This window comes from Lepidochelys olivacea, assembly GCF_965140295.1.
Source record: "Lepidochelys olivacea isolate rLepOli2 genome assembly, chromosome: 11".
NCBI lineage: Eukaryota > Metazoa > Chordata > Testudines > Cheloniidae > Lepidochelys > Lepidochelys olivacea.
Genome location: NC_140421.1, coordinates 31,058,127 through 31,080,260, shown reverse-complemented (window position 1 = coordinate 31,080,260; position 22,134 = coordinate 31,058,127). Strand labels below are relative to the sequence as shown.

The window sequence follows — 22,134 nt, the reverse complement described above, 5'->3', positions numbered from 1 at the left end:
CTTTTGTGAAATACCTTGCAAAAATTCTGTCCTATTCAATACTCCGAGCCATAGCTTAGTTCAACCAACCACCTGCCTGGCACGCCACATCATTCTGATTAACTTCTGCTCAAGAGACTTGATGGTACATTTTTTGGATAGATCGTTTTTCTTAACTTGATACAAAAACAGAACTATCAATTTACCCATTTCAGGGAAGAATAAACAAGTAAGCTAGAGTTTTCAGCCTCTGGATAGAAGGCTTCCTAAATCTAACTACAAGACACTGTTACATTCCCAGCAGGCAGAGTGCTTTTCAGATTTACTTTAATATCTCTGCTAACGCAAACGTTTTCACAAAATCATTTTAAAAACAACGGTGAAGGGGACAGGATGGCTAAAGGGCTTGGTGATATAAGATATGAAGCCTTTCAACTCTAAACCATGAATCTGAATGCAAACAGGTCATTTCCATCTGAGTGCCCTAAATCAAATGAACCTACCAGCGATCATCATCATTCTATTTTTAAAAATTCCCTTTTAGCCCTTAATCCTTCCCTCTCCTGAACTGAAAACTGACAGTATTGGATATGTACCGATTTTTTTTAAGGCAAATATTAAGGACAAAGTGGTTAAAAAAATACAAACCAGAATGATGACTTTGGAAGAGTCAAAAACTGTTTCTAGACAAAAAGTTGGTTGAGACTGGTCAATAAACTCACGCTTTGACACTGGATGTACCCTCAAGTGATCCACATCTTCCACCCCTTCCCTCTCTTGAAAATCAACAGTATCACATACCTCCCCCGCAGGCCAAGAGGAGCAGCTGGGTGGTTGTGAGGCCAAAAGAGTTAACGCCACTTGGGCCAAAAGGGTGCACTCAGAGTGGACGTCTATATATCAACTGGTTTCAGAGTAGCAGCCGTGTTAGTCTGTATTCGCAAAAAGAAAAGGAGTACTTGTGGCACCTTAGAGACTAACCAATTTATTTGTTATTCTCTAAGATGCCACAAGTATTCCTTTTCTTTTTGTATATATCAACTGATTTTATTTTGAATAGCCAGGGTATGCAGGGTACATCTGACAAAGCAGTAATAGTATTACCCTGAAATGTTGGTAAGGATGACCTTTATGTCACATAAAGTCCCAAAATACCAAAAGCATGGTAAATCAAATCATACAAAACTTTAGTGACAGTATAGTTTCACTTTCAAACATTGCAGACACAACAGCATCCCTCCCATGAAAAAGAAAGGTCATTAAATTTACCTTCAACATCACAACTCAGATAGTTGCGCACTTCAGTCAAAATAAAGTTAATATCTTCCTCTGTAGGTATTGGGTGGTGTGTGACTTCAGTTGGAGTGTCTGTGGTGCCGGCAATAGTCATCTTTTCCCATGGCAGGAAGAAAATCACTCGTCCGTCACTAGTGGCTGGGTCGAGTAGCCCCATGTTATCAGGGCTGGAATAAAGAGAGGTTATTCATTTTCAAGTTCTGACTTCAAATAAAATATCTAGTTTATTCACAAAATCTTTCATCACTAAAATGGATTACCTGACACTGTTTTTAGTCAAACAAACCTGGAAATGAAGTTTATGTTATGTTCTTAGGACAAGATTTTCATAAGTGACCAGTGATTTGATTTTTTGTGCCTTTATTTCAATCCCCAACTAGTCATGTTCAAGGAACTTGATTTTCAAAGAGTGGTGGTGAATCATTCTCTTAAAAAAAAAAAAAAAAAAGCAGGCTCCATGCATCTCTCAACCTAAGCCCTCAAAAGCATGAGTGCTGGTGAAAATCTTGGCCATAAGATTTTTTTATTTAAAAAATTGTGAATTTTAAGAACAGCGATGTGAGAGATGTGGTACGAACTGAACACCTTAGGTAAGCTTTTTTAAGCAAAGAATGGATAAATATTATGCAAATAAGGTAAGGTGAAATAGAAAGGGTTGGGGAAGAACCATGAAATGAAACTTCCAATTATAACAAATACAAATCAGCTCCAGTATGTCTGCAGGGAGCCAGATTTAATACAAAGTTATTGCTTTGTGTGTTTTTATAACTTCTTTGTTACTTATAATTTTATCAGGAGGTGGGTGAACTTGTAGGATATTTTAAAAGTGCAAAAAAGTGCACACTGTTTCCTTACATTTACTATAAAGATTTAATTTATTTACATTAAGGAGCCTATGATTCATAGAAATATTTTCCTTGCAAGTATAACATAACTGATTTTATTAGTGAAAAGGAGAAAGAAGAAAGGAGATAAAATGTAAGACAAAAGGAAAGTAACATTAGAAGTCTTGTCTGTGCTTGGAGACCAAAACTTCTAAGGAAGTTATCATAGTAGCCAATTACACAATCTCCCAGTAAGCACCTTCAGCCAGGCAGCTAAATACAAGTTTTTGGCACTATCTTCTTTTAGTGTCTATATAATGTTTGTTTGTTATATTTTGGTGGGCTCTGTATTTCAAGACCCTGAACTCAAAGAAACTGCCTGACAACACCTTTTCACTGTTGAGCATTTTGAAATATGAGCACTTATTCCCACCCCTTTCCCGATTCAAAAACCAGGTGACAGTGAAACCACTTTCACTGAATTTCAATTTATTTTTAATGAAAACCTTACACTAATGTTTTGTTATGGAACATAATTAGCTAGAAGGTACATATTAGCAGTATACCTTGCTAGTTCTGCATTACTTATATTAAGACACTCAGCTGTAGTTTGAATAAGGAAGAATACTTGGTAATAATTTATGATGATTCCAACATGAAGTATATGGTTACATTATAATTTTGTTGAATATATATAATTTAATATTTTTCACATTAAAGAGGGTCATTATTGTATCAAATGAAAATTGAAGTCCAGGCTTACTTCTATCCCCCTTCTTCATATATCTCTATGATTCAAATATGTATTGTTATTGACTGATATTGCCAATATTAAGTGGATGCATTTTCATGTATTAGAACTTTTCTGCCTGAATTTGTATGTGACCTCTTATAAATTGTATGTGTGGTGAGGTGGGATGAAATGCCAATATTTCAAAATGCTCAACCTTGATACGGTATCATCAAGCAGATTCTTAATATGTATGGTCTTGATCTACAGAATCCACAAAAAAACCTTGTATGGACCCTAAAGCAAGGTTGACCAGGGTGGCTGCTGGATTACTTTTATTTCCATGAAAGTCACAAAAGGCCCTGATCCAAAGACTATTGAAGTCGATGGGAAGACTCACATCAATTTCAATAGGCTTTGGTTCAGGCCCTAGGAGTTGCAAGTACTAGACACTTCCCACACGTTAAACCCATATTCAGTCACTACTAGTTGTTAATTGAAAGTCAAGACCAAGGTTTTGTTTAAAGCTTCCATAAAATGGATAGTTAACACCAGAAACATAAAATATTTCCTCAATTCTAGTGCAGAGACTAATTTCACTATTCATAGAAAAGTTTATATATACTTTTCATATTAATATTTTTCATTAATTCATGTTAGTATCAGTACACAAATAGGAAAAATAGGTAAAAATAAATAGCTCTGTGTGTAAGGAATTTTGATCCACCTACTATTTGCACGTATCCAATTTTTTAAAAAATTGGATGGCCTTTAGTATTTGACAATCAAAATCTAGAGTCAAATTAAAGATTTCTAACTATGGTAACTGGTCAGAAGTAAACATTTTAAAAATAGGCATATGACTATCCTGAAAAAGCACCCTGCCCTTTTCATTCATTCTTATTAAAAAGGAGAAAGGAAAGTTGGACTTTCATTTACACGACCCTTTTTTCCCCATGAAGCACCTGCCATCGGCTGAGCATTTGTAAGCTGAAATACTTCTAGTGCTTACTGGGAGACCTTGCTATATGCAGCTACTCGTACATACAAATTAAGATCCAGGCCCTACATAAAACATGTCCAGAACTGTGCACATAACTCTATCAAGCGTTTGTCCATCTTGCTCTTCAACTACTGACTAGCTTGGTTATGGGGCATTCAGAAACAAAACCTTTTTGCTAAACCTGTAATGTGATGCAACCTCCTATTGTTTGTGTACCTGTCTTCTACAATTGTGCTTTCTCTTCCCTTAATTGTCATGATGCCTCTTTTGATTTTTGTATTAAAGATGAAAAGAATGGTTCATAGAAACCTATTTTCTTATACAAGTACTGCAAGAAAGTGTGGCGATGTAAAAGACATGCCATTTCAGCAAAGTTGAGGCAGTATAGGTTGCGTTACAGTAAATTGGTGCATTATAAAAGCTATATCAGTGACTGAATTCGTTCATCCCATTCACCCCATCTTTCTTCCATTAGTTCATCTGCCAATCAATAAGTTGTCCCATTTCTCTTCATTCTCTTACTCTAGTAATCATATTTCTGTAGATGATAATTTGTACTGGCTTCCATAGTGATGGAATACATTTATTGGCTATAGTCACAAACATTCTGAATAGGTATCTATCTTTGGTAAATTGCAACAGAGAGGACCAGATTTTCAACCAGAACCTCCACTTGTCCATCCAAACTGGGCCTACTAGAGTTAATGAGCTTTCTCGGTGTGAATGCTAACACCAGTATGTGAACATGTGAAAGGTTATTTGAAGGGCAAATTACATAGAATTTGTAGCATGTGTTTGCATAGGGACAATCTGGAGTATCCTCACAGGGAGGCAGAGTGCAACCTCAGATGAAAATATACACCAACCAAGATTTTTTTTAAGGGGTGTAGGACAAGACTTTTTTTTTTTTTTTTTTTAAATGACACCGTTGTCTTCCATTGATCATTAGCAGATATTTGAGCTTCACAGATCAGCTTCCCAGGGGAGGAGAAATCAGTTGTGTGGATTCTGGGAATATGCTAAATATAACTTGTTTTGTTTAGATACATACACCAGTCCCGGAACAGAGGTGGTCACAAACAGCAGGTAGGCTGTTTTTCAGGAATCTCAGCCCAAACACAAATGCCTGTTTCCCCAAGGAGAAACTGCCTCAATAATTGACTTTATCAGAGGCCAAGGCAGAGAGCAAACAGTCCCACTGCTTGCACAGCTCCCAGAACTTTGAATAATAAATAAAACTAATATCACATAGCATGTCTTTCCAAGATTGGACATTTGCTACCACGCTTACAAAAAATAACTTGGATAACTGTAACAGTGCTAACTAGTAACATTATGATCAGTATGGACCTTGTATAATATGCACTTTTCAGGTGCATCGTTTTAAATCAGACTTGTCTAAAATGAAATGGTCTGGCAAAATAGTGAATAAAAATTAATGTTTGAAAAAGTTGAAAATGAGTGTTGGTCAAAGTAAGTTTCAATAAGAATGTTTATGTGAGAGTTCAGGGTCAGTTGGTCAATGTGAAATTAAGTGTCTTTACCCATGTCATATACATGCAGCAATCAGTGCTACTCTTCTCAGCTGAAACACAATCTTGTTTGACATACAGATAACACCACTCTTAAAAATATATATGTGTGTGCGTGTGCATATAATATATATACATGAAAACAGGTCTTTTAATCCTAAGAAGTCAGAAATGGGAATACTCCTGTCTGTAAAATTACTCCAGTGCAAGTGTTTGCAGGAATGTACCCAAAGACTATACCTAAAAAAAGAAAAAAAATCTGGCTAGACTAGTGGTTATACAATTTCTGGACAGCCTTCTCAATAGAGAATACAACAATAACCTAAAATGAAGGCAAAAGTGTGTACTTTTTTATCATATACCTGAAAACTGTAGCAAAGGAACAGTTGAGTTTCATGACCTTTTTTGTTTTTTTAAACTGAGTATAAAAAGCCACTTTGCCCTCTGAATCTGTACAGGAAAATACCACTAAAGTGAACAGGAATTATGTCTGCATGCATTAAAAACACATGGAAGTTGCATTTATTCACAGCTGCTACTAGAATAAAACTCAAATGGTTTCCTTGGACTGGAAATGTTACATGAGGCTTAACTCGGAGGTAGATTCAATGCTTAACTTTTAGAAAAGGTGTTTGTATTTAGTAGGTGTTCTGCTCTTGTCCTGAGGGAACAGATCCTTTTTTGTTTCTGCATATGCCCTACAATTAGTTGTGAAGAATGGGGAGGAAAGGAAGCAGGCATTACAAACTCCTAGAAATCAAACAAAAGAGGTTAGTCTTGAAGGTTCCAGCCTTGAAATGGCTAAAGAACAAAGGTGGGGGGAAGTATTTGGGAGGCAAAACCACTAAATAAATAGACAAAATATATGTTAAAGGTGAGTATAAAGATAGGGAAGGGCTTATTAAGGAATCGTCTCTAACAAAGCACAATGGATGGCCTTGTAGTTAAGGCCATGTTGGGACTAAGGCTCAGGAAATGTGGGTTCAATTCCCAGTTCTGCCACAAAATTTCCTGTGTGAACTTGGATAGGTCTTAACTGTGTCTCAAGTGCCTATACGTAAAATAAGAATGATCATAAAGCTTCCTTTCTCCCACCCTTTGCCTATCTTGTCAATTCATGCTGTAAACTCTTCAGACCAAGGACCATCTCTTACTATCTGTTTATACAGTGCCAAGCAGAGTGGGAAGATTATCTCAACTGGGGCCTCAATGGGTACAGCGTTTTGGGAGCTGTAGGAACAAGTCTCCCAGCCCAGCTTGATGAACCTGAGCTAGTGCTCTAAAAATAGCTGTGTAGACAGCACTTCAAAGTGGTGGATCAGGCTGGAGCTCAGGTTCTGAAAGCCCACCCCTTTCCCTCGGCTTCAGAGCCTGAGCTCCAGCCAAAGCCTCAACTTCAAAGCACTGTTTACACAACTATTTTTAGAACACTAGTGTGAGCCCTGTTAGCCCAAATCTGTCAACCTGGGCTGGGAAACTCACTGCCATGGGCTGTATAGATGTACCCCATGTGCAACTGGAATGCAAATGAGAGGCTGGAGTTTAGGGTAGGATTTTGTTTTTAAAGAACTTTGAATAGGAGTTGGTGCCTAACTCCCTTAGGCTCTTTTGAAAATCCCACACCTAATTACTAAAACAGAAAAAATAGCTATATTGGCACAAGGATTCTTTAAATATAATGGAAACCAAAACAAGAGCCAGGGAAGAGCGAGAAGCTTTCATTGGGATGGCAAAGTAAAGACTTGACTCTGAAGAAAACAGAGGAACTAAATTGTTTTTTCCCTTCTGAATCTGTACCTGATCATGAAAAGACCTCCACAGAGGATGCAGATGGAAGGAAACAAACAAAACAGGGTTTAGCAACTATTTAATTAAGATTAATCTAGACAAAGAACTGATTAGACATGAGTTACCTCCATAGGAGATACATAACATTAGACAGCCACAAGCTGAAGTGTTAATTATTTTGAGGACGGCTACACAGATTACTGGAAATACTGGAAAACAACAGTTTTCAATATTTAAGGAAGAAGGGCTCTAGAAAAAGCTGAAAATTACATACCTTCAAGCTTACATATCTGGCATCTATATTGAGATATTTATAGATAGCTTAAGGATACATTTGGAGAAGTACAGTTTAATAGGTGTGAGTCAATATGGATCTGTGAAGGGTAAATCACATCCAGACAAATGATTAATTTTTAAAATGAAAAAACTTATTGATTTAGAGAAAGGGAATCTAGAGATTAAATATGCAGTATCAGAATATTCAGAAAACTTTCAAAGACATTTCAGGTGATGATTAATGAATTAAGTTTGTACATGTGGTTTGGGTAATAGATTGTTAAGATGGGTAAAGAACAGGTTAGAAATAAGGTAACTAGCACAGAGTTTGGGTTACAAGGTATGTACCCTTTGTGGAAACTGGAACCAATACTCTTTAAAGATTTGAATTCATGAGTTAGATCATTGCATTTGCAGATATAGTAACAGATTCAAGAAAGACAGAGTGATTTGGATACAAGTCAAGAATGGACCCAGAAAGGATACCATATGTGGTGATACACATCAGAGTGCAAGGAATTAGAAACAGAGGAAGATGGAGGATGCATTGGATACACACAATGAAGAATGACAGAACAAAATGATTAAAGATGAATGAAGCTGGTGCAGTATAGATAATAGTAGAAAGACTTCATTTGCTCCATCATCACTGTTGAGCTGATGGACAGGAATTGAAGAGAATGAAGAGTAACAGAGGGAGTGGGAAAGACTCAGACATGCAGAATCTTCTTTGAATCCTTATATTCTCTTCTCCACCACATGAAGTTCAAGCATCAAGAATTTTCATAACCCATCTCCAACCTGCTTATTCACTTCTATCTCACAGCCCCACCTTCAATACACGTTTTCAATTATGCCAGCCTTGACCCGCCCCATTTGACGGCTTCTCTTGCAGCCATCTTCCATGCTTCCCTCTGTGCACGGAACATTCTTTTTAAAACAATTCATACCACCACCTTCTCTTACTTCAGATCCCCCAAGACCAAAATGCCTGCAAAAAAACCCATTTGGCTGATGGCTAGGTGGAGGGGCAGATGGAAACAGTTAGTATTTATTGTTTAAAATACTGCATGTATTTTATCCCATTCCAACACCTTTTATGTTGCTTGCCTTCTTAAACGTTACACTCTTCAAAGCGGCAACTGGGTCTTTCTATCTGAGTGGACAGTATTTAACAAGCTGCGGTTACTATCATAATACAAACAAAATAAATAATAATGCTGACGTTTGACAAGAAAATCTTGATTAAGCAAATGCGCAAACAGGTGGCTTATCAAATTTAACATGTAAGCATAAAATAATGTATTTAGGTACAAAATGCAAAAATTAAGTAAAGTTTAAATAGCAGTAGCATAGTACAGCAGGGCGTGAAATGGGTCTGGGTTTGTCGAAGTAATAGAAATAATATTTAAATACCTGATCCATTGTGCAGCTGAAGTAAAAAAGACTATTAAGATATTTCCCTGTTTCAACAAGGGCCTCTAAATCTAAGAATATCTGGCAGTGTCTTTATAAAGCAATTCATACGTTTCAAGGCCAGATGGGACAACTGTGAATATCTAATCTGATCTCCTATACAACATAGGCCATAGAACTTGCCCAAAATCATTCTTGATTCAACGATTGGACCACATCTGGAGTGTAGTGCTGAGTTTTGGTTACTTTATGCAGAGAACAAAACAGTTAAGTTGGAGAGTAAGCATATATGGAACCCAATGTTAACAGAAATAGGGGGGTTTTCATATGAACAAAACTGGGGATATTTAGTCTTAAGAGAAGACCACCAAAACAAAGAAATTAAATTAGCTAAAGGTTACAAAATAAAGTTTAGTGATTTATTTGAGGTCCCTGGACAAACCAGAACTATTTGTTCTCTCCAGGCTGTAGGGGGATTAGGTTTCAAGTCAAGAGGCAATACCTGTAATAATTTAAGAAGATGGTATATTATAAATACAGTGGAACGAACAGATAAATGGAACAGACTTCCCGTTGAGGCAGCGGAGTAAAATAGTATAAATGCAATTAAACAAAAACAGCATGACTATATGAATTTTAATAAGTTTAGTGGTGCTTGGCTTTAATATATGCTAAACTTAAGTTAAAATGGTATTAGGTGGCAGCTGAGAATAACTAATGGCCTTTTGGGGGGTTGGGAGGACATCTGTGACAAGAAAAGAAAATTATAGTTTGAATTTGTAAGAAAACTTAAAAATAGATGATCATAATGGTCCCTTCTGACCTTAAAGTCTAGGATTCTATGAATATATAAGAAAACAGACAGTTCCAGACAGAAGGTGACTATGGCCCACACGACACATGTAGTTTAAATCCTGTCTCCATCTCCAGAGACAACAGCAACAGAAAAAACAGTGATGCTTACATATGATACACTTACATAAGGGAGAGTGCAAGAGAGATGTACTGTAGTTACTTGTGTAAGGACATGTGTACTAAGAATAGAATTAATGAGAGGAGGAATACAGAGACTATTAATGAAGATTATTATCAAAATGTAATAATCCACTAGGAAATAACTGCACTGTGTTAACATTAAATTAATCAAACCTTATCTACATTTAAACATAAAAGGCCTTTACCTGATTACTACAAGACTACACCAAAATTTTTATAAAAGGAGGTTACCAGTGAGGAAAGTGGTTGCAATGAAATGACATCTTTTTCATTAAGCAGCATTCAATTGGCACTCAGAGTAGAGAATTGCTGCTAATTTATGTGTACAATTAAGATTAAATGTTCTTAATATTTTTCTCTTATGGAGACTGTTCCTTGGCCTTCTTAAAGTGAAATCAGTGTAGTTTTAACTAATCAGTGGTATTGTGGAGGGGTTATGTGTGGGTAGACACTATTTTACAAGGAAAGAAATGCCCACACTGACATATGCTGAGGAACAAAGTTGAACAAAGGAACTCTCTAAATTTCACAGATTCAAGCCACTCTGTTTATTATGTAATAAACAGACTGTATCCTCCCGAACACAAAACTTAACATTAAAAATTATTTTTTTTAAAAACTTCTGCTCCCAGGCCCTCTTCTCAAAGAGCAAGAAAGGCAGCTGACTTCATACACATGCTCCTCATATGACATTAGAAAGCATCCTCTACAAACACTTTTGCACTTACACAGAGAAAAGAAAGAGGACCTTGTAGTTACTGCACACAACTTGGAGTGAGGAGATCTGGGCTCTAATGCTGAATCTGTCATTGAATGTGTGTGTGTCAACTTCACCAAATCAAACTCAAGTGGTTTACAGTGCTCAGATGGAAGGCAATACAGAAATGCACAATATCAAACTCATCCTGGCCCTGTTATCTGATTAATGAATAGGTGGATTTCTATAATGTGCATGACTTCAGATGCGTGGGAAATATGAGCCTCAGTTTATAAGTCTCATACTGCTAAGTAATTCAAATGAGCAGTAGTACTGAGCCTTGCTAAGTGCCATGGTAGGAAAGGAACTAGGAGTGATTGGAAGTACATTCCTTGGTACCAAATGCTTATATCTCAGTTCCAAGAGTCACTGTTTTCTAGATGGTTCCAGGATTCACTGGACTGAGGCAGCAGTTCCAGAAGTGGGAGAGAGAATTCTCAATGTAGATAAAAATAGCTCAATTTTACAGGACTGGTGACCCCAAAACAGCAGCAGCAAAATCCACACGTGAATTAGGAGTAAGGGCAAATTATCTGCTGGTGTAAATGGGAACCTCTCCTCTGACTTCAGGGGAGCTGATTCCATTTTTACAGCAGCAGAGCATTGGATCCTAGATATAGCTCACATCCACTAAAGATTCCTTCCCACCTCAGATTCCCACACTGGACTCCTTATGATTCCTTCCCAAGAGGGACTACCTTGCTGTCCCCATTCCCTCCAATCAATTCCCCAATACTTCCCAAATAAAACTTTGTCATATTGCTACTTTGCCCTCTCAAGCAACAGACCAGGAACCCCGAGGTTCCTGCCCTACTGGTGTGCTCGTTAATTTATGGTTTTAAATGCACACTGTATTTGTATAAACTGAAACCAGTCATGTTAAAACTATACTCTGAGAAGGGCAATTTATTGGCAGTTCCAGCCACTGCAGAGTCTTTAATGCTACACAAACTCAAGAGTGGAATTTTCTATATGAAGGATGCACACTAACATCATCAAACCTTATGACCATAAGAGGTTTTATATATCACTTGCCCCTAAAATCACAGTGAAGTCAGCTCTAGAATCCACTTAAAAAAAAAAACAAACAAACCACACACCCCAAATCTGCAGTCAATACTTCAGTTTCAGTGGGAATTTGCCTTAGTAAGTCTTGATTAAGTAGTATACTATTTGGTTGTTTTGAGTAGGATAAAATTGTTTTCCTAATAGGCACAGTGCCAGAATCCTGTGCATTCAAGCAGTACCATAAAAGCTGCAAATGTATCCTCTACCACCTTACTCATTATAGACACAAGTAGAGATGGTTACAAATGGGCTAAGCTTTGAATATCGTTACCTGTAATAACCAGGCATCACAATATGCACGCCTGCACTTGGCTGACAGATGTTTGATACTTCCTGATCATCCATTTTGCGCACAGAGTCTGTGAAAGGTCCTGTAGCATTGATAACACATTTGGCTTTGACATCAAATTCCTGCCCTGTGAAAGAACACAGCATCAATCAGATACCCCACTTGTTTCCCTGCTCACTGACACACTGGATTATTAATTTATCTATGAACTTAACCTATTGTAAAGTATATTGTGTCACTCTAGAGGACCCGAACAGCTGGATTAAAGAGTTAAATATTTCTTTTTTTTAAATTAATGTCAAATATGAAACAAGGAATGATACCCATCAAAAGAGCCTTTACAAATACAATTGAGTGTGCTGGACTTTTTTCCCCACCTTTATTTTGTTAAGAATTGTATTGATGAACAGATCATTGAAAAACTGGTGCCATTTGTGTCTCAAACCTTGAATTTAGCAAAAGGTATTATTGCTGTGTGGCACACCGCATTTTACAATGTCAGCTTTGCTTGACAGGCTTTGAATGTAAAAGCCTACTCTACGCTGCCAAAGCATAAGGATTTGGACAGAAACCTGACAGAAGTTAAAGATGATTGACATTAATAACATGACACTGCACTTTGGAAATACCCCATCTTTGTCAGTTAATTGTTATTTCCAAATCTAAGATGTTCCCATCCTTTTTTTTAATTCTATTAATTCTGTGTTTCTTTAATGAACACATTCTGTTTTCCTAAATAGTTGTGTTTTACTCTATTAATCAAAAACTGATAAAACTGAATAATTTCCCCAGTAGATTTTATCCAGTGAATGATGTGCTGCAGAATGCAAATATCTGAAGATTTCTCTCTCTACGTTGAAATATGGCTTAAATTAGAGACCCATAACCAATAAAAGTTATTAGGTAAAGTTAGGCAAGACTCTAGAAATATCTCCTAGAATTAGATTGCAATCCTCATACCTGTAAGAACATCCTTGCATCGTGCGCCACAGACACACTCCTTCCCGCTCTTTGGATCTGTCTTCTTCAGCAAATGCACCACTTCAGTGTAATTGGCTGTGGCAGCACCGTACCTGGCAGCAGTGAGGGCGATGGCAAGGTTCATTCGTGCATCGTTGTGTTGTCCTGCAGCAGGGGACAGAATGAGAGGAAGGACATGAGTCACCTCAAGCCACTGACTTGTGGTATGGAAGTGTGTCAGAACCGATCTGTCACATCTGTCCCTGTCACATTGAATATACATGATGGCTGGTCAGGTCTAACAAGAATTATTTAAAGATACATTGTCTCTTCTAGGTCAGAGCATTAACCTGCTATTTTAACAGCAGAAAATGCAACTTTGCTTAGCACATGGGCATTTATAACATCTAAGATTGTCCAAGTAATGATTTCTATGCGAGACGTGATATGAAACAAAATTAGCATTCAGTCATCTCAAATTTAGGTACAGACAAGTCATTTTTTGTAAGGCATCTTCTGATTCTGGTACTGCAGCAATACAGCATCTCCAGAATGTTTACTCTTGACAGCCCCACTGGTATTAATTAACCATTTCTATTAGCACATGCACTACATGACATTCAAAAACCAAGAAATGATCTTTCAGAGATCCCTGCACGAAGCCATCAGTTTTCTATAAACAGACATTTATTTTAGGTACTTTTCCAGTTCAAAATTAATAATGTTCAGCGTAAAAAAGCATAAAAAAAAGAAGCAGGCAGACCAAGATTAAATTAATGAATGGCTTTTAACATATATCATTAAAGATTTATTACTGAAAACCCCGTGTTAAAAAGAACCAAAAAGGGGAGTGAGGGGGCACGGAGGGGAAGATGATTAATTACTTTAAAATAGTGGCATCACCTGAGACTTTTTTCTATTTATTATTGCCACTGAAGTTAAAATCCTGGATGTTTGCTGGGAAGAATTACTCTACATTGCAGGGGCAGGCTCTGTGTGCCCTGAATAATTAATTTACAAAGGGCTAGACTTATAGAGGTATGGTTCATTCCCGCATGTTGGGATCAGTTCCCTCAAGATAATACTGATAAAGGGATGAATTTGTAATGGATATTGTTGTTGATTTATGTTGCCAGCACACCAAACATTTAGTATAAATGGTTTATGTAAAGTTCGGTCCTTCTGATTCTGTCTGTGCAATTCTGAGCCACCTTGCAAGTCATCTGTTCCAAGCTAAAAGGGCAAAGTTATAAAAATAGGATCAATGGCTTTGAGGCCTCTGCTTTCCCTCCCCCAAACTTCTCAGTCTAACACAGCTGAAACGATGCAGCGCAATCAGTCCTCAAATATTTTTTTAAAAAAATGTTATGCCAAGTGTGTGAACAGTAAAAGGGTAAAATGACAAAGATATTTTTTTAAAAAAAGAACAGTAACTTAGTCAAAGAAACCAAAATAATGCCCAAAGAGTAGCGGGCTTAAGACCAGCTAAACAATTGAACCAGATATCAGGAGATGTTATGGGTTCTCTATCACTGAAGATACTCAAAGCTAGACATCTATCTATCAGAGATGGGGAAGGAATAATTAAACCACGCCACAATGCCGGGGGATATGTGAGCTAGTCCACTGGAGACTAATGCAACTTCCACCCTGGTGACATCCATGGGATTGAGGGAATGCTCCGTAACTCAGACTGAGTTTCTGAGCCGTAAACAGTCTCTGTGGGATTAACTGTCTCCTGCCTTGCAGCAATTGTTCCAACCCCATGCCAGGAAGGTAGCAGGAGGAAAGTTATTTAAAAGGTGATTGCATGGCAAAGGCTTTCAACTCCTCTGGAGACATCCCACTTTACTCTGGTGTTTTGTTTTGGAGGTCACAAATCAGTCTTGATTCATTCAAGTCTCTCCAAACAGAAAATATGAAGGGCCTTCTAGACTGCCTGAGACCTAGAAGGTTGTAAATCCTGGCTCCACAGGAAGCACTTATTCAGCAGAAAGGTCCGCTTGTAACAGAAGCCAACAGAATAAACCCAGCACAGCAGATAAAAGCTGCAGGGCCTATCATGGTGCAGAGCATGCATGCAAATAGAATCTGCCCTGCTTTATACTGTGATATATACTATAGACTTGCAGGGAAGGCACCAGGTCTGAAGCCAACTCTCCTGACCAGACTTGAGTGATGATCAAAGGAGGGCTGTTCATTTTTAAAGTCTTGTAGCACCACTGCTGTACCCTGATCAGTATGATTTCCAATTATTTGATTAGAGGAAAGCTGAGGAGCTAGATCTTCAAATTCTCTTTAGTCACTTTCTTGTTCTTCGCTGGGAAAGACCCTTCCACCAGTCACTGATGTGACTTCCCATCAATAATATGGCAATAGAAGCTAGTGCTTGGGATGAACTGCTTTTCCCTGGATGATCTCAGGAGTGGACTTGTCAATTACAAAAAAGCACAATTTAAGGCTATGACTAATTTTAAGTTTATTTCATCAGGATTTGTTTTTTATATCTTGAAAGTCAACTTTTTCCACTGCATTTCAGTCCTTTTTGATTACCTAAGTACAATGACTCCACTCAGTGGGAGGAATACTGCAGAAGCAGATGTAGTTTCTAAAACTGAACAAAAAACATTCAAGCAACAAAGCACCTTAACTGTATACTATATAAACTATGCCAAAGCCTAAATGATGCTAAGCATCTTCTCAGAACCTACAAGTCCCACTGACCTTGATAGGTGGTACAGGTGCAAGAGTTGGGCAGGTACTCAGCAAGTCCCAGGATCTGGCCCACTATATACAATAACCTGAAGGCTACACTAAGTCTGAGTTTCTCACCCCATAAGCAAGGGGTTTGCTAAAGTAACTTTCATTCTCGGTTATCTTTTTCTGACAAAAACTACTTTAATGGATACAGAATGTGTTTACAAGGATTTCAACAGGGCTGGAAATATGTAGCTGCTGCACTGAGCTGTGTATCTATAAATACACACTGTATCCACAATGTATTGAATATGCATTACCCCGATCTACAATACCTGATTCTTGCTCCATTGCTGGGCATAAATAATATTCAGGAAAAAACCCTAAAACTGAACATCCCAGTTAAGATCTCACCATTAAACACAAGACACTTTTTTCAACTGGGGTAGGAAATATACTGTTCAAAAGGGAATTCTAATAGCAATGGCTTGAACTAGGCAGGGTGCACGTAAGGCTAAACTTCTCTGACCCACATCAAAGTTTGTATACTGGGGGCCAGATAAGACACTGGTATGACTCCACTGACTAACAGGGCTACGTCAGGGACAAATTTGCACCAGGAATCCAGAGGGCTAGTACATTAATTGAAGCTCTATCACTTGGTAGTGTCACTTTGGCAGGGGCCTTGAGTTTCTTGTATTCTTTTCGATGTAATTTCAATCCTTCTCCAAATCTAACTTAGCATTCTGGGTTCAAACAAATTCAGAATCTCACCACAAAACGTACTCAAAACTGCCATATTTCATATTGAAATCATATTTCACTGAATTTGGCATGATTTCAAAGCAAAACCTCTTTCTGGATGGTTTGCAGTCAGTGTTTAGATACTATAGGGAAAAGAGCTGTAGCAACGCCTAGACAGACAGGTAGGCAGGCAGGCAGGCAATCAATATTCATGAGCCTTTTGAGTAAACTGGGCACCTGGTTTGAGTTTTGAAAATAAAACCATGTAAGGCAAATTTTATACAGTTCATGTTTCTCTATAAGCATCTTATTTCTACAGCTCTACAGATAAACACTGAGCACTAAAAAGAAAGACATGGCTTCTGCCCCAAAGAGCTTACAGCCATCTCTAGCATATGTCACACCATGCCACATTTGTCCCCATTTTTTTTTTCCTTCTAGAAACAGGCAGGATTATTGAATTGAATGCTCTAGGGTGCACAGCGCAGGCAGGAAGAAAGTTTCCAACAGCTAAATATATTTACTAAAAGAAAATATTAAGTTTCATATGAGATTTAAAGCGCTATTATCTGGCACACTTTGTAATGTAAAGATTTGTGGACAAATCAACACATTTAGGACCAAATTTATTGGGAGGACAAAGCAATTTTGCCTTTTTTTTTTTTTTTTTTTTTAACTGCATTGTACTGATTTTCTTTATTAAGCCTTGCGCTTCTGATCTGGGTTGAACCTGCTGTATTATACTGGAGTGAATAATTTTTTATTATTAAAAATAAAACATACAATTAAAATACAGGCTTGGTATGTGACCAGCATCAATGATTCAAAGCAGTCTCTCTTTTTTCCCCTATCCCTTTCATTAATACAAGCCTTTTGTTCCTGTGATGTTCTTTTTATCTGTTCAAAGTTCTCCATTAAGCTATTTACTAGCTGAATAATTTAGCAATCAACGGTGAGCTCTGCTTTTTGGACCAGATCTTGAAATGTCCAGATTTGAAACATTTGAGTAAACCGAGTTTTCATATACTTAGTGATTTTTCAAATTCTATCATCTGGGGAGAACACTTAGATTAAGTAATTCTGAGAGACAGTGATGGAGTCCAGTAGAATATTTATACTCATATGGGCTGAATGGTCAAAAATATCAGCTTTACTGAATTTACTGAAATTACACTGCAATTATATTAAAATCCCATGCTTCAGAAGCACTGATCCTTTTCTTGATTTCCAGAAGAAAGAGCTTCATGTGTTTTGTTTTCTGTACAGACCTATGCTATACAGAGCACAGTAACAGTTCTGTGCTCACTATAGCATGCATCATTCACTGGGGCAAAGTACATTTTGTGAAATAAAGAGGAGCTGCCATATAGGGCTTGTTCTTGGGTTTTTCTGCTTAAGGCCAAGGATGGGTAATTATATTATTTCAGACAGAACATTATCTGTTTTCACAGTTTTATGATCTTCGTTACTGTAATGTCAAATGATAGTCCAGTATAAGGACCCGTTTAAGTTGCACAAAACTGCTTTGTTGTACATTTTAACACACAAACTTTATTAATGATATAATTGAATCTCAGTGGATTAGAAGTTCTCTTTCTTTGCATCTTTGAAAAATCAGCTGTCTTTGCTTCCATCAATCTTCAGCTAAATACTGACCTCCCCATCTAAGTTTGACAGCTCTTCCAACCTCAAGATAATCGCTTCCATGTTTAATTTGCTCTAGAGATGACATGCAGTGCTTTTTGACACCTATACAATTGCCATATCAAGAGGATGCCTGAGAAATACAAGTACAGTTCTGTGACAAATGGCAAGACATTCATAAACACATGGTTATTCCTAGATTATTTACTTGGGACAGTGTTTGTGCAAAGCCATTGGTTTTGACATAAGTCTCTGTGTTAAAGAAAGCACAAGCCTGGAGTTTTAAATACAGTTTGAGTTGTACTGTACAAAGCTAAGGAAAATCGTAACATCATCAACTTCCTTTGCTTTCAGGGATAACCCATATTAAATGCTGAATATCTTTCAGTATATCACAACATTTTGGAGATGATTTAAAAATAATAGATTAGACCCGTCACCGTAATTTAGTGTGTTCATTCAAATAAGGAACTGAGTCAGCTGCCTAAGAACTCACAACAGTTAACCTATGGGCAGCGAAGTGGGAATTTATTACTATTGCATTTGCCCTTAATAGATGTCCACTAGCTCCGTGCCCTGTACTAGTTATGACTTCATTAGCCCTGTTGCTTCCTACGGCCCTATTTTGGAAGTATTCATTGTTTTGGGTGTCAAACTTCAGCAAAAATCTCACCTGCCTCAGAAGAGATTTGAATGACAGCTACATAAGAAGTACTTGGGACAACCATCTGTGGGTCAATCTGCCAAACATTCTAAGTTTTCTTTCCAATCTTCTCTCTATGCTTTCCCAGAAGGATGATACCAGGAAAAGCCAACATCTTTTAATCAATTTGGCTTCTAATTGCTCTCACCAAAAAGTCCAGCATCCTATTAGGTACAGTTTCAGTGGAGTATATGGCCTGCTTATCACAGAGTTCTTGATCAATGGTATCCCACCTTGTCTCTCAAATACCCTGAGACCGACATGGCTACAACTACACTGCATCTCAATGGTATGGCATTTTTGGTCACACACTATGGGTTAGACTTTCAAAACACTCAGCATTAGTCTATCTTTGCTCCAGTGAAAGCAATAAAGCTAACACTGATTTTGAAAATCCCTACCCTAAACACTCATATTGGGGTGCCTGGGAAGTTATTTTGTAGCCATCAATAAACAAGTTACTTTAAAATTAACAACGCCACTTGGATCGATAATGGCCTTTCTGTAGTTTGGACAAATGCAGTTTTCATTCCCTTAGCATGAACTGTTATATTCTCCATGACTCTGTTGATCTTTGAGTATGTGCCATTCCCAGTAAAAAAAATTCTCCCATGAAGTATCCACAACATACATGTAGTTTCATTTTCATCTGTACTAAGCTTCCACCATTAGGGTGTAGAAATTTCTGTTTGTGGCTGGTTTTTGTCTGAACACTAGAGGAGTTAAGATTGCCAGGAATAGCGCTCTCAACACAGAATACACTAGTGCTGTCAAAGTCAGTCATTTGGTCTGATATCTGCTGCTTTTGTTCTGATCCATTTCAGACCATTGAAAGAAACCCTGTTCAGCTAATAGTGGGTTAAGTTTCTTTTTTAAAATGGTATTTTAAAATGGTCATGCGGCACCAGGCTCCAACCATGGGGCAATAGGTACTAACCCCACCCCCCGGCTACAGCCACGTGGCCACGGCCTCCAGCTGTGTGGCAGCAGGTCCTGAGCTCTGGCTGCACAGTGGCAGGCACTGGCCCCAGGCACTGACAACCCCCAGCCTCAGCTGAACGGCAGCAAGCTCCAACTGCTGACCCCCTGCTCCGGAGCTCCAGTCGGCCTCTGGCCCCCAGTTCCAGCTAGGGGTGGTGGGTGCTGGCCTTAGGCTCCAGCCACGCAGCCCCAGCGCCTGGCGCTGATCCTCTGCCCCAATTCACGGCAGCAGGCACCAACCCACAGCTCTGTTCCCACGGTGGCAGGAGCTTGCCCCAGGTGCTGACCCCTGGCCCTGGCCACTCAGCAGCGAGTGCTGGCTTCAGTCACAGCCCCAGGCACTGACTCTTGGCTCCAGCCACACAGCCCCAGGCTCCAGCATCCAGCTCCAGGCTCTGGCCATGCGACAGTGAGACCCATCGCCGTTGCTCCTGGCCCCCTCTGCCTCCCACGGTCGTCCCCCCCCCCCCCCACACACACACAGATCCTGCTGCCTTCCTGACCTCGCATCCATCCCCCTCATTGCCCCAGGGCCCCGCTGCCTCCCACGGCCCCACATCCAACCCACCATTACCTCTGGCCCCTGCTGCCTCCCTCTTCAGCTCTCCCATGCAGGGCTTAATCGGTCCTAGGGTTTGCTGAGAAAAGTGATTGTCACGGTTCCTCCCCCACTCTGAACTCTAGGGTACAGATGTGGGGACCTGCATGAAAAACCTCCTAAGCTTATCTTTACCAGCTTAGGTCAAAACTTCCCCAAGGTACAAAATATTACACCTTGGACTGGCCGCTACCACCACCAAACTAATACTGGTTACTGGGGAAGAGCTGTTTGGACGCGTCCTTCCCCCCCAAAATACTTCCCAAAACCTTGCACCCCACTTCCTGGACAAGGTTTGGTAAAAAGCCTCACCAATTTGCCTAGGTGACTACAGACCCAGACCCTTGGATCTTAAGAACAATGAACAATCCTCCCAACACTTGCACTCCCCCTTTCCTGGGAAATGTTGGATAAAAAGCCTCACCAATTTGCATAGGTGACCACAGACCCAAACCCTTGGATCTGAGAACAATGAAAAAGCATTTAGTGTTTTACAAGAAGACTTTTAATAAAAAATAGAAGTAAATAGAAATAAAGAAATCCCCCCTGTAAAATCAGGATGGTAGATATCTTACAGGGTAATTAGATTCAAAAACGTAGAGAACCCCTCTAGGCAAAACCTTAAGTTACAAAAAAGATACACAGACAGAAATAGTTATTCTATTCAGCACAATTCTTTTCTCAGCCATTTAAAGAAATCATAATCTAACACATACCTAGCTAGATTACTTACTAAAAGTTCTAAGACTCCATTCCTGTTCTGTCCCTGGCCAAGACGACTACAGACAGACACAGACCCTTTGTTTCTCTCCCTCCTCCCAGCTTTTGAAAGTATCTTGTCTCCTCATTGGTCATTTTGGTCAGGTGCCAGTGAGGTTACCTTTAGCTTCTTAACCCTTTACAGGTGAGAGGAGCTTTCCCCTGGCCAGGAGGGATTTCAAAGGGGTTTACCCTTCCCTTTATATTTATGACAGTGATATTAACAAACACGCAAGTATCACTTTTCGCAGCAGACTTACTAGCTATCTGTGAAAAGTGATACTTGTATGTTTGTTAGTATCACCTTTCCTAGCCTCCCAGGTAGCTACTAAGTGTGCTGTGATATTAACAAATATACAGATATCACTCCAGAAGGGGGAGGCAGCATTATTTTTAATTATTGAGTCTGCCAAAAAACCCTACAAATATAAATTACAATGATTTGGCTGTGTCTCTGTGCATATTCAACTGTTTTTCCTAAAGTTAATGAAGTATTTTAGGAAAAAGTGTCAGTGAGAATTGGTGGCTGCACTCTGAGGCCACCAAAAGTTTTGTTGTGAGAATCCCTGAGCTAGAGTCTGCATGGGAAAGCAGCCCCTCCTCATACATTCCTCCCCCTAGAGCTGGAGACTATCCATAGCTAATTTAATGCTACTTCAAGCAACACTCATTAAGGATTTGTGCCTTTGACTCCAAGATTTTATAGAGCTACGAAATGCTACGAAGGTGAGGCAGGAAAGCAGCATGCAGTGGCCAACACTTCATAGGACTAGGGATTCCCTTTTCTAAAGGAGCTACGGAATTGTGTTCAATGTCTCATCCTTCCTATCTGCTCCCACATTATGCAAACATCTGTGGGAAACTTGGTACAGTCAACCTCCCACCAATCCCAATATCTGAGCAATTCTGCAGAAGGTTACCATTTGGGCCCAAGAGAGTATTAAACCTTTGCCAAAAAACATTGTTGAGTCCTCCTCACCCCACCCCCGAGACTGGAAAATACTTCACCACCACACTGTGGGTATGTCTACACTTGGAACTGCAGATGTGATTCCCAGCTCACACAGACATGCTCGTATTAGCTCTCATCGAGA

General features: G+C 38.9%; 1 protein-coding gene across 5 annotated transcripts in view; it reads right to left on the bottom strand.

The window, feature by feature from the left end:
• The window catches only part of GPD2 (glycerol-3-phosphate dehydrogenase 2), a 122,497-nt gene that overhangs the window by 20,492 nt on the left and 79,871 nt on the right, over nucleotides 1-22,134 (bottom strand). For all 5 annotated transcript variants that reach the window (XM_084643421.1, XM_084643419.1, XM_084643417.1 and 2 more), the window contains 3 exons: nucleotides 12,915-13,079; nucleotides 11,937-12,081; nucleotides 1,249-1,442 (listed from right to left, as the gene is read on the bottom strand). In XM_084643421.1, the coding sequence (XP_084499547.1) occupies nucleotides 1,249-1,442; nucleotides 11,937-12,081; nucleotides 12,915-13,079 (504 nt within the window). The remainder of the gene's footprint in view (nucleotides 1-1,248; nucleotides 1,443-11,936; nucleotides 12,082-12,914; nucleotides 13,080-22,134) is intronic.